The sequence below is a fragment of the Engystomops pustulosus genome, chromosome 5, assembly GCF_040894005.1.
Source record: "Engystomops pustulosus chromosome 5, aEngPut4.maternal, whole genome shotgun sequence".
NCBI lineage: Eukaryota > Metazoa > Chordata > Amphibia > Anura > Leptodactylidae > Engystomops > Engystomops pustulosus.
The window spans coordinates 3488369-3501572 of record NC_092415.1 but is presented as its reverse complement, the minus strand read 5'-3'; the positions used below and the strand labels follow the sequence as shown (position 1 = coordinate 3501572).

Here is a 13204-nt window from a genome sequence, read left to right as displayed (position 1 = left end):
GCACAGTGTGGCGCAGTAGTGTACTCTGGGCACAGTGTGGCGCTATAGTGTACTCTGGGCACAGTGTGGCTCTATAGTGTACTCTGGGCACGGTGTGGCGATATAAAGTACTCTGGGCACAGCGGGCGCTATAGTTTACTCTGGACACAGTGTGGCGCTATAGTGTACTCTGGGCACAGTGTGGCTCTATAGTGTACTCTCGGCACAGTGTGGCGCAGTAGTGTACTCTGGGCACAATGTGGCTCTTTAGTGTACTCTGGGCACAGTGTGGCGCTACAGTGTACTCTGGGAACAGCGGGCGCTATAGTTTACTCTGGACACAGTGTGGCGCTATAGTGTACTCTGGGCACAGTGTGGCACTATAGTGTACTCTGGGCACAGTGTGGCTCTATAGTGTACTCTGGGCACAGTGTGGCGCTATAGTGTACTCTGGGCACAGCGGGCGCTATAGTTTACTCTGGGCACAGTGTGGCGCTATAGTGTACTCTGGGCACAGTGTGGCACTATAGTGTACTCTGGGCACAGTGTGGCTCTATAGTGTACTCTGGGCACAGTGTGGCGCTATAGTGTACTCTGGGCACAATGTGGCTCTTTAGTGTACTCTGGGCACAGTGTGGCGCTATAGTGTACTCTGGGCACAGTGTGGCTCTATAGTGTACTCTGGGCACAGTGTGGCGCAGTAGTGTACTCTGGGCACAGTGTGGCGCTATAGTGTACTCTGGGCACAGTGTGGCTCTATAGTGTACTCTGGGCACAGTGTGGCGCTATAGTGTGTGTCATATAGTGTGTTGTCCCCGGGTACTGAGGGAGTCCTCCCCTAGTAACGAGTGCATCCTCCCCCGATAGTGAGGGAGCCCTCCCCTAGTAACGAGTGCATCCTCCCCCGATAGTGAGGGAGCCCTCCCCTAGTACTGAAGAAATCTTCCCACAGTAGTGAGGGAGTCCCCCCTAGTAATAAGGGCATCCTCCCCCAATAGTGAGGGAGTTCTCCCCTAGTAATGAGGGAATCTTACCCCGGTAGTGAGGGCGTCCTCCCCTAGTAATGAGGGCATCTTACCCCGGTGGTGAGGGAGTTCTCCTCTAGTGAGGGAATCTTTCAGCGGTAGTGAGGGAGTCCTCCCTTATTACTGAGGGAATCTTCCCACAGTAGTGAGGGAGTCCCCCCTATTAATAAAGGAAACCTCCCCCAGTAGTTTGGGAGTCCTCCCCTAGTAATGAGGGCATCTTACCCCGGTAGTAAGGAAGTCCCCCCTAGTAATGAGGAAATCCTACCCCGGTAGTGAGGGAGTCCTCCCCTAGTACTGAGGGCATCTTACCCCGGTAGTGAGGGAGTCCTCCCCTAGTACTGAGGGCATCTTAATCCGGTAGTGAGGGAGTCCTCCCCTAGTACTGAGGGCATCTTACCCCGGTAGTGAGGGAGTCCTCCCCTAGTACTGAGGGCATCTTACCCCAGTAGTGTGGGAGTCCTCCCCTAGTAATGAGGGCATCTTACCCCGGTAGTGAGGGAGTTCTCCCCTAGTAATGAGGGCATCTTACCCCGGTAGTATCGGAGTCCTCCCCTCCTAATGAGGGCATCTTACCCCGGTAGTGAGGGCGTCCTCCCCTAGTAATGAGGGCATCCTCCCTTGGTAGTAAGGGAGTCCTCCCCTAGTAATGAGGAAAATCTTCCAGCAGTAGTGAGGGAGTCCTCCTCTAGTAATGAGGAAAATCTTCCCACAGTAGTGCGGGAGTTCTCCCCTAGTAATGCGGGCATCCTCCCGCAGTAGTGTGGGAGTCCTCCCCTAGTAATGCGGGAATCTTCCCGCAGTAGTGAGGGAGTCCCCCTAGTAATGAGGGCATCCTCACCCAGTAGTGTGGGCGTCCTCCCCTAGTATTGAGGGCGTCCTCCCCTGATAGTGAGGGAGTCCTCCCCTAGTAATGAGGGCGTCCTCCCCTGATTGTGTGGGAGTCCTCCCCTAGTAATGAGGGCATCTTACCCCTGTAGTGAGGGAGTCCCCCCTAGTAATGAGGGCATCCTCCCCTGGAAGTGAGGGAGTCCTCCCCTAGTAATGAGGAAAATCTTCCAGCGGTAGTGAGGGAGTCCTCCCCTAGTACTGAAGGAATCTTCCCACAGTAGTGAGGGAGTCCCCCCTGTTAATAAGGGCATTCTCCCCCAATAGTGTGGGAGTCCTCCCCTAGTAATGAGGGAATCTTACCCCGGTGGTGAGGGAGTTCTCCTCTAGTAATGAGGGCGTCCTTCCCCGGTAGTGAGGGAGTCCTCCCCTAGTAATGAGGAAAATCTTCCAGCGGTAGTGTGGGAGTCCTCTCCTAGTACTGAGGGAATCTTCCCACAGTAGTGAGGGAGTCCCCCCGAATAATAAGGGCATCCTCCTCCAGTATTGTGGGAGTCCTCCCTTAGTAATGAGGGCATCTTACCACGGTAGTGAGGGAGTTCTCCCCTAGTAATGAGGGCATGCTCCCCTGGTAGTGAGGGAGTCCCCCCTAGTAATGAGGGCATCCTCCCCCTGTGGTATGGGAGTCCTCCCCTAGTAATGAGGGCATCTTACCCCAGTAGTGAGGGAGTCCCCCCTAGTAATGCGGGAATCTTCCCGCAGTAGTGAGGGAGTCCCCCTAGTAATGAGGGCATCCTCACCCAGTAGTGTGGGCGCCCTCCCCTAGTAATGAGGGCGTCCTCCCCTGATAGTGAGGGAGTCCTCCCCTAGTAATGAGGGCGTCCTCCCCTGATATTGTGGGAGTCCTCCCCTAGTAATGAGGGCATCTTACCCCGGTAGTGAGGGAGTCCCCCCTAGTAATGAGGGCATCCTCCCCCGGAAGTGAGGGAGTCCTCCCCTAGTAATGAGGAAAATCTTCCAGCGGTAGTGAGGGAGTCCTCCCCTAGTACTGAAGGAATCTTCCCACAGTAGTGAGGGAGTCCCCCCTGGTAATAAGGGCATTCTCCCCCAATAGTGTGGGAGTCCTCCAATAGTAATGAGGGAATCTTACCCCAGGGGTGAGGGAGTTCTCCTCTAGTAATGAGGGCGTCCTCCCCCGGTAGTGAGGGAGTCCTCCCCTAGTAATGAGGAAAATCTTCCAGCGGTAGTGTGGGAGTCCTCGCCTAGTACTGAGGGAATCTTCCCACAGTAGTGAGGGAGTCCCCCCTAGTAATAAGGGCATCCTCCCCCAGTAGTGAGGGAGTTCTCCCGTAGTAATGAGGGCATCCTCCCCCAGTAGTGTGGGAGTCCTCCCCTAGTAATGAGGGCATCTTACCCCGGTTGTGAGGGAGTCCCCCCTAGTAATGAGGGCATCCTCCCCCAGTAGTGAGGGAGTCCTCCCCTAGTAATGATGGCATCCTCCCCGGTAGTGAGGGAGTCCTCCCCTTGTAATGAGGAAAATCTTCCAGCGGTAGTGAGGGATTCCCCCCTAGTACTGAAGGAATCTTCTCACAGTAGTGAGGGAGTCCCCCCTAGTAATAAGGGCATCCTCCCCCAGTAGTGAGGGAGTTCTCCCCTAGTAATGAGGGCATCCTCCCCCAGTAGTGTGGGAGTCCTCCCCTAGTAATGAGGGCATCTTACCCCGGTTGTGAGGGAGTCCCCCCTAGTAATGAGGGAATCCTCCCCCAGTAGTGAGGGAGTTCTCCCCTAGTAATGAGGGCATCCTCCCCCGGTAGTGAGGGAGTCTTCCCCTTGTAATGAGGAAAATCTTCCAGCGGTAGTGAGGGAGTCCCCCCTAGTACTGAAGGAATCTTCTCACAGTAGTGAGGGAGTCCCCCCTAGTAATAAGGGCATCCTCCCCCAGTAGTGAGGGAGTTCTCCCCTAGTAATGAGGGCATCCTCCCCCAGTAGTGTGGGAGTCCTCCCCTAGTAATGAGGGCATCTTACCCCGGTTGTGAGGGAGTCCCCCCTAGTAATGAGGGAATCCTCCCCCAGTAGTGAGGGAGTCCTCCCCTAGTAATGAGGGCATCCTCCCCCGGTAGTGAGGGAGTCCTCCCCTTGTAATGAGGAAAATCTTCCAGCGGTAGTGAGGGAGTCCCCCCTAGTACTGAAGGAATCTTCTCACAGTAGTGAGGGAGTCCCTCCTAGTAATAAGGGCATCTTCCCCCAGTAGTGAGGGAGTCCTCGCCTAGTAATGAGGGAATCTTCCCGCGATAGTGAGGGAGTCCCCCCGAGTAATAAGGGCATCCTCCCCCAGTTGTGTGGGAGTCCTCCCCTAGTACTGAGGGAATATTCCTGCAGTAGTGAGGGAGTCCCCCCTATTAATAAGGGTATCCTCCCCCAGCAGTATGGGAGTCCTCCCTTAGTAATGAGGGCATCTTACCGCGGTTGTAAGGGAGTTCTCCCCTAGTAATGAGGGCATGCTCCCCTGGTAGTGAGGGAGTCCTCCTCTAGTATTGAGGGCATCTTACCCCGGTAGTCTGGGAGTCCTTCCCTAGTAATGAGGAAATCTTCCAGTGGTAGTATGGGAGTCCTCCCCTAGTAATGAGGGCATCCTCCCCTAGTAATGAGGGCATCCTCCCTTAGTAATGAGGGAGTCCTCCCCTAGTAATGAGGGAATATTCCCGCAGTAGTGAGGGAGTCCCCCCTATTAATAAGGGCATCCTCCCCCAGTAGCGTGGGAGTCCTCCCTTAGTAATGAGGGCATCTTACCCCGGTAGTAAGGGAGTTCTCCCCTAGTAATGAGGGCATGCTCCCCTGGTAGTGAGGGAGTCCTCCCCTAGTAATGAGGGAATCTTCCCGCGGTAGTGAGGGAGTTCCCCCTACTAATGAGGGCATCCTCCCCCTGTAGTATGGGAGTCCTCCCCTAGTAATAAGGGCATCTTACCCCAGTAGTGAGGGAGTCCCCCCTAGTAATGAGGGCATCTTACCCCGGTATTAAGGGAGTTCTCCCCTAGTAATAAAGGCATCCTCACCCAGTAGTGTGGGAGTCCTCCCCTAGTAATGAGGGCATCCTCCCCTAATAATGAGGGCGTCCTCCCCAGATAGTGAGGGAGTCCTCCCCTAGTAATGGGGGAATCTTCCTGCGGTAGTGAGGGAGTCCCCCCTAGTAATAAGGGTATCCTCCCCCAGTAGTGTGGGAGTCCTCCCTTAGTAATGAGGGAATCTTCCTGTGGTAGTATGGGAGTCCTCCCCTAGTAATGAGGGCATCCTCCCTTAGTAATGAGGGAGTCCTCCCCTAGTAATGAGGGCATTCTCCCCCGGTAGTGAGGGAGTCCTCCCCTTGTAATTAGGAAAATCTTCCAGCGGTAGTGAGGGATTCCCCCCTAGTACTGAAGGAATCTTCTCACAGTAGTGAGGGAGTCCCCCCTAGTAATAAGGGCATCCTCCCCCAGTAGTGAGGGAGTTCTCCCCTAGTAATGAGGGCATCCTCCCCCAGTAGTGTGGGAGTCCTCCCCTAGTAATGAGGGCATCTTACCCCGGTTGTGAGGGAGTCCCCCCTAGTAATGAGGGAATCCTCCCCCAGTAGTGAGGGAGTCCTCCCCTTGTAATGAGGAAAATCTTCCAGCGGTAGTGAGGGAGTCCCCCCTAGTACTGAAGGAATCTTCTCACAGTAGTGAGGGAGTCCCCCCTAGTAATAAGGGCATCCTCCCCCAGTAGTGAGGGAGTCCTCGCCTAGTAATGAGGGAATCTTCCCGCGATTGTGAGGGAGTCCCCCCGAGTAATAAGGGCATCCTCCCCCAGTTGTGTGGGAGTCCTCCCCTAGTACTGAGGGAATATTCCTGCAGTAGTGAGGGAGTCCCCCCTATTAATAAGGGTATCCTCCCCCAGCAGTATGGGAGTCCTCCCTTAGTAATGAGGGCATCTTACCGCGGTTGTAAGGGAGTTCTCCCCTAGTAATGAGGGCATGCTCCCCTGGTAGTGAGGGAGTCCTCCTCTAGTATTGAGGGCATCTTACCCCGGTAGTCTGGGAGTCCTTCCCTAGTAATGAGGGAATCTTCCTGTGGTAGTATGGGAGTCCTCCCCTAGTAATGAGGGCATCCTCCCCTAGTAATGAGGGCATCCTCCCTTAGTAATGAGGGAATATTCCCGCAGTAGTGAGGGAGTCCCCCCTATTAATAAGGGCATCCTCCCCCAGTAGCGTGGGAGTCCTCCCTTAGTAATGAGGGCATCTTTCCCCGGTAGTAAGGGAGTTCTCCCCTAGTAATGAGGGCATGCTCCCCTGGTAGTGAGGGAGTTCTCCCCTAGTAATGAGGGAATCTTCCCGCGGTAGTGAGGGAGTTCCCCCTACTAATGAGGGCATCCTCCCCCTGTAGTATGGGAGTCCTCCCCTAGTAATAAGGGCATCTTACCCCAGTAGTGAGGGAGTCCCCCCTAGTAATGAGGGCATCTTACCCCGGTAGTAAGGGAGTTCTCCCCTAGTAATAAAGGCATCCTCACCCAGTAGTGTGGGAGTCCTCCCCTAGTAATGAGGGCATCCTCCCCTAATAATGAGGGCGTCCTCCCCAGATAGTGAGGGAGTCCTCCCCTAGTAATGGGGGAATCTTCCTGCGGTAGTGAGGGAGACCCCCCTAGTAATAAGGGTATCCTCCCCCAGTAGTGTGGGAGTCCTCCCTTAGTAATGAGGGCATCTTACCGCGGTAGTAAGGGAGTTCTCCCCTAGTAATGAGGGCATGCTCCCCTGGTAGTGAGGGAGTCCTCCTCTAGTATTGAGGGCATCTTACCCCGGTAGTCTGGGAGTCCTTCCCTAGTAATGAGGGAATCTTCCTGTGGTAGTATGGGAGTCCTCCCCTAGTAATGAGGGCATCCTCCCTTAGTAATGAGGGAGTCCTCCCCTAGTAATGAGGGCATTCTCCCCCGGTAGTGAGGGAGTCCTCCCCTTGTAATTAGGAAAATCTTCCAGCGATAGTGAGGGAGTCCCCCCTAGTACTGAAGGAATCTTCTCACAGTAGTGAGGGAGTCCCCCCTAGTAATAAGGGCATCCTCCCCCAGTAGTGAGGGAGTCCTCGCCTAGTAATGAGGGAGTCTTCCCGCGATAGTGAGGGAGTCCCCCCGAGTAATAAGGGCATCCTCCCCCAGTAGTGTGGGAGTCCTCCCCTAGTACTGAGGGAATATTCCCGCAGTAGTGAGGGAGTCCCCCCTATTAATAAGGGTATCCTCCCCCAGTAGTGTGGGAGTCCTCCCTTAGTAATGAGGGCATCTTACCGCGGTAGTAAGGGAGTTCTCCCCTAGTAATGAGGGCATGCTCCCCTGGTAGTGAGGGAGTCCTCCTCTAGTATTGAGGGCATCTTACCCCGGTAGTCTGGGAGTCCTTCCCTAGTAATGAGGGAATCTTCCTGTGGTAGTATGGGAGTCCTCCCCTAGTAATGAGGGCATCCTCCCCTAGTAATGAGGGAGTCCTCCCCTAGTAATGAGGGAATATTCCCGCAGTAGTGAGGGAGTTCCCCCTATTAATAAGGGCATCCTCCCCCAGTAGCGTGGGAGTCCTCCCTTAGTAATGAGGGCATCTTACCCTGGTAGTAAGGGAGTTCTCCCCTAGTAATGAGGGCATGCTCCCCTGGTAGTGTGGGAGTCCTCCCCTAGTAATGAGGGAATCTTCCCGCGGTAGTGAGGGAGTCCCCCCTACTAATGAGGGCATCCTCCCCCTGTAGTATGGGAGTCCTCCCCTAGTAATGAGGGCATCTTACCCCAGTAGTGAGGGAGTCCCCCCTAGTAATAAAGGCATCCTCATCCAGTAGTGTGGGAGTCCTCCCCTAATAATGAGGGTGTCCTCCCCAGATAGTGAGGGAGTCCTCCCCTAGTAATGAGGGAATCTTCCTGCGGTAGTGAGGGAGTCCCCCCTAGTAATAAGGGCATTCTTTCCCTGTAGTATGGGAGTCCTCCCCATAGTAATGAGGGCATCTTACCCTGGTAGTGAGGGAGTTCTCCCCTAGTGAGGGAATCTTTCAGCGGTAGTGTGGGAGTCCTCCCCTAGTAATAAGGGCATCCTCCCCCAGTAGTGAGGGAGTTCTCCCCTAGTAATGAGGCATCCTTCCCCAGTAGTGAGAGAGTCCCCCCCCTAGTAATGAGATAAATGTCCCCGGTAGTGAGAGAGTCCCCCCCTAGTAATGAGATAAATGTGCCCCGGTAGTGATGGAGTCCCCCCTTAGTAATGAACTAAGAGGGTTTCCTCCCCCCGTGGTCCTGACTCGGAGTCTGTGCTGCGGCTCCTGATGGAGAGATCCTGGATGTTGTTGGCTTCAGAGCTGAAATCATCAATCTGCTGGAGCCTGAGGCGAGATACCGGCCGCAGCTCCGGACTTATCCAGTGGCGTAACTAGGAGAGGCAGGGCCCCATATCAGACTTCTGAATGGGGCCCCCCTTAAAAAATATACATATTTCTATGCTCACAAATGTGAGTTACAGTTGCACGGTATACACAGTACATGTATAGAGCATAATGCAGTATATACACATCATACATTGTGTAGACCAGTGATTTTCAACCTGTGTGCCGTGGCACACTAGTGTGCCGCGACACATGGTCGGGTGTGCCGCGGGGAAAGTTCCCCAAACTATGGTGCCCCCTGTGTTTTGTTTCCCAGAGAAATGTAAAATGAGAAATACTATAGTCATGAGGCTGTAGTACTACAAGTACCAGCTCATATGCTGAGTATATGAGCTGGCACTTGTACTCTGGCCTCATGGCCATAGTACTTCTCATTGTACCCCTTTATATTGCAGTATATGAGCCACATAATAATCAGCACCATATACTAAAAACAGGGAGAAACTGAGAACTGTTGAGGAAGAGCTTCGTGTGTGTCTTTCCACCATTCCTGCCAGGATATCCCTTTTGTGTTTATCGAAACAGGCCCAGGTTCCAGTAAAATAAATTTAGAATCTATATTATTAACTATATGTATAATATGACTGTTTAGTGTCATTTTGCGCTAATTTGGTTGGTGGTGTGCCCCAGGATTTTCTAAGTATAAAAAGTGTGCCGCGGCTCAAAAAAGGTTGAAAATCACTGGTGTAGACATACAGCATATAGACATCACATATGTTATATACATATTATGTTGTACAATGTATATGTACATAATGGTGTCCATTCTTTTGTCAGGTTGGATGCCGGGGCTCCCTGACACTGCGGGCCCCATAGCAGCTGCTACCACTGTAGTTTTGCCCCTGGACTTCTCCCCCCATTATTTACACTCATGACAAACATCTCAGCGTGGCTATGGGAGGTTTTATTATTACAGGGGTAGAAGAGATTTGGGGATCACAGGGAGAAGCTTCTGAGCAGAACAGTGACGGCTCCGAGCGCCGCCGCCAGGACCGAGGTGGTGGAGCCGATACTGGAGGCGCCGCTGGTGTTACACAGGTCGGTGCTGCAGCAGGAGACGCTGGTCGATACCACAACGGCATTAAATCCGGTCTCTGTGCAAACTGCGGTGCAAGACTTAGTGATGGAGGCGCCAGAGAGACTCCCTGCAAGAAGAAGACGTCACACTAAGAGGGGTCACACTATGGGGTCCATACTGTAAGGTGGGGGTCACACTATGGGGTCTATACTGTAAGAGGGGGTCACACTATGGGGTCTATACTGTAAGGTGGGGTCACACTATGGGGTCTATACTGTAAGAGGGGTCACACTATGGGGTCTATCCTGTAAGAGGGGTCACACTATGGAGTCTATACTGTAAGATGGGGTCACACTATGGGGTCTATACTGTAAGAGGGGTCACACCACGGGGTCTATACTGTAAGAGGGCCCACACCACGGGGTCTATACTGTAAGAGGGCCCACACCACGGGGTCTATACTGTAAGAGGGCCCACACCACGGGGTCTATACTGTAAGAGGGCCCACACTACGGGGTCTATACTGTAAGAGGGCCCACACTACGGGGTCTATACTGTAAGAGGGGTCACACTACGGGGTCTATACTGTAAGAGGGGTCACACTACGGGGTCTATACTGTAAGAGGGGTCACACTACGGGGTCTATACTGTAAGAGGGCCCACACTACGGGGTCTATACTGTAAGATGGGGTCACACTATGGGGTCTATACTGTAAGAGGGGGTCACACTATGGGGTCTATACTGTAAGAGGGGTCACACCACGGGGTCTATACTGTAAGAGGGGTCACACTATGGGGTCTATACTGTAAGAGGGGTCACACTATGGGGTCCGTACTATAATAGGGGTCACATCATGGAGTCTTTACTCACCGAGTCCACCGGCCACTACAGAGGTCATGCAGGTCGTGTCGCTGGCGGAGCAGGTGGTTGGGGTCATGCAGTTGGTGTTGCTGCTCTGGGATGTGCACGTGTAGCATTTTAAGGAGTAAACTATAAGAAACCACGAGCATCTATTACTCCACAGAGGAAATTGTAGGACTACTACTCCCAGCATGCCCGTCCATCCATAATTCCCATCTCCAGAGTTTTAGAATGTTGGTTAATACAATGTAAATACTGGCTCAAAATGTGAGGACACTGCACCGCATAACCAGAATGTGGCGCTCTACCGGGTGCGTCTGTCCCCGCAGCGATGTTATATCCTCCCATCATTCTATTATGTAACATTGTAACCAGCAGAGGATAATATCAGAGATATGTGAAGATCTGGGCTACGCGGTGCAATGCAGAGCCTCATCGTATCCTCATAGACACGTAGGTCCCACCGATACAGACCTGAGCCCATACAGAGAGCAGCCGTGATCAGGAGGCAGGTGAGGGCGGCCATGGTGCAGGTGTGCAGTGCGTCCGCCCCGGCCGCTCCTTATATACACGCCGGTGTCTGACACCTGTAATTACAGGTCACAGGGGGAAGGGTCGTGTTGTAGCAACTTTTGTGTGGACAAAGAGTCACGAAGCCGCGGTGGAACACGAATTGTAGAGGAAGGGGGGGGGGGGGGGGAAGCCAGGGGCTGACACCCCCCAGCATGTGCATCACCACCTCCCCCCGCCATGTACATCACTACCTGAGAGGAGAGGGGGCCACAATATGGGGGGGGGAGATGAGAGGGGGCCACAATATGGGGGGGGAGATGAGAGGGGGCCACAATATGAGGGGGGAGATGAGAGGGGGCCACAATATGAGGGGGGGATGAGAGGGGGCCACAATATGAGGGGGAGATGAGAGGGGATACAATATGAGGAGATGAGAGGAGGCCACAATATGAGGGGGAGATGAGAGGAGGCCACAATATGAGGGGGAGATGAGAGGAGGCCACAATATGAGGGGGAGATGAGAGGAGGCCACAATATGAGGGGGGGATGAGAGGAGGCCACAATATGAGGGGGGGATGAGAGGAGGCCACAATATGAGGGGGGGAATGAGAGGAGGCCACAATATGAGGGGGGGGGGGGGTGAGAGGAGGCCACAATATGAGGGGGGGGGGGGGGTGGTGAGAGGAGGCCACAATATGAGGGGGGGGGGTGAGAGGAGGCCACAATATGAGGGGGGGATGAGAGGAGGCCACAATATGAGGGGGAGATGAGAGGAGGCCACAATATGAGGGGGAGATGAGAGGAGGCTACAATATGAGGGGGAGATGAGAGGAGGCTACAATATGAGGGGGAGATGAGAGGAGGCTACAATATGAGGGGGAGATGAGAGGAGGCTACAATATGAGGGGGAGATGAGAGGAGGCTACAATATGAGGGGGAGATGAGAGGAGGCTACAATATGAGGGGGAGATGAGAGGAGGCTACAATATGAGGGGGAGATGAGAGGAGGCTACAATATGAGGGGGAGATGAGAGGAGGCTACAATATGAGGGGGAGATGAGAGGAGGCTACAATATGAGGGGGAGATGAGAGGAGGCTACAATATGAGGGGGAGATGAGAGGAGGCTACAATATGAGGGGGAGATGAGAGGAGGCTACAATATGAGGGGGAGATGAGAGGAGGCTACAATATGAGGGGGAGATGAGAGGAGGCCACAATATGAGGGGGAGATGAGAGGAGGCCACAATATGAGGGGGAGATGAGAGGAGGCCACAATATGAGGGGGAGATGAGAGGAGGCCACAATATGAGGGGAAGATGAGAGGCCACAATATGAGGGGGAGATGAGAGGACACAATATGAGGGGAAGATGAGAGGCCACAATATGAGAGGGAGATGAGAGGAGGCCACAATATGAGAGGGAGATGAGAGGAGGCCACAATATGAGGGGGAGATGAGAGGAGGCCACAATATGAGGGGGAGATGAGAGGGGCCACAATATGAGAGGGAGAGATGAGAGGAGGCCACAATATGAGGGGGAGATGAGAGGGGCCACAATATGAGAGGGAGATGAGAGGAGGCCACAATATGAGAGGGAGATGAGAGGGGCCACAATATGAGAGGGAGAGATGAGAGGAGGCCACAATATGAGGGGGAGATGAGAGGGGCCACAATATGAGAGGGAGATGAGAGGAGGCCACAATATGAGAGGGAGATGAGAGGGGCCACAATATGAGGGGGAGAAGAGAGGAGGCCACAATATGAGGGGAGATGAGAGGGGCCACAATATGAGAGGGAGAGATGAGAGGAGGCCACAATATGAGGGGGAGATGAGAGGGGCCACAATATGAGAGGGAGATGAGAGGAGGCCACAATATGAGAGGGAGATGAGAGGGGCCACAATATGAGGGGGAGAAGAGAGGGCAGAGTATGAGGAGGAGATGAGAGGCCACAATATGAGGGGGAGATGAGAGGCCACAATATGAGGGGGAGATGAGAGGCCACAATATGAGGGGGAGATGAGAGGCCACAATATGAGGGGGAGATGAGAGGCCACAATATGAGGGGAAGATGAGAGGACACAATATGAGGAGGAGATGAGAGGCCACAATATGAGGGGAAGATGAGAGGCCACAATATGAGGGGGAGATGAGAGGCCACAATATGAGGGGAAGATGAGAGGCCACAATATGAGGAGGAGATGAGAGGCCACAATATGAGGGGGAGATGAGAGGACACAATATGAGGAGGAGATGAGAGGGGCCACAATATGAGGGGGAGATGAGAGGGGATACAATATGAGGGGAAGATGAGAGGACACAATATGAGGAGGAGATGAGAGGGGCCACAATATGAGGGGGAGATGAGAGGGGCCACAATATGAGGGGGAGATGAGAGGCCACAATATGAGGGGGAGATGAGAGGGCACATTATATAAAATGCACTGAAAACACATTGGAAAAAACGCACCTCACATCTGAACATCATTTCAATGTTTGCCTCAGGTCTGTAACCATCGCCCTCATATCATGTGTCTGTATCCAGTTCTCTGCATGTATAATCACACCCAGAG

At 53.5% G+C, this 13204-nt stretch overlaps 1 protein-coding gene and 1 long non-coding RNA gene across 2 annotated transcripts in view; one reads left to right on the top strand and one right to left on the bottom strand.

Annotated features, from left to right (window-relative positions):
- Nucleotides 1-13204, top strand: part of LOC140132352 (uncharacterized) — a 35287-nt gene that overhangs the window by 6845 nt on the left and 15238 nt on the right. The gene's annotated exons all lie outside the window — the stretch shown is intronic.
- Nucleotides 9131-10757, bottom strand: LOC140133920 (lymphocyte antigen 6E-like). Its single transcript, XM_072154609.1, has 3 exons — nucleotides 10594-10757; nucleotides 10129-10248; nucleotides 9131-9384 (listed from the first exon to the last, which is right to left on the bottom strand). The coding sequence occupies exons 1-3, from the start codon at nucleotides 10643-10645 to the stop codon at nucleotides 9176-9178; spliced, it is 381 nt and encodes a 126-aa protein (XP_072010710.1). The 5' UTR covers nucleotides 10646-10757; the 3' UTR covers nucleotides 9131-9175.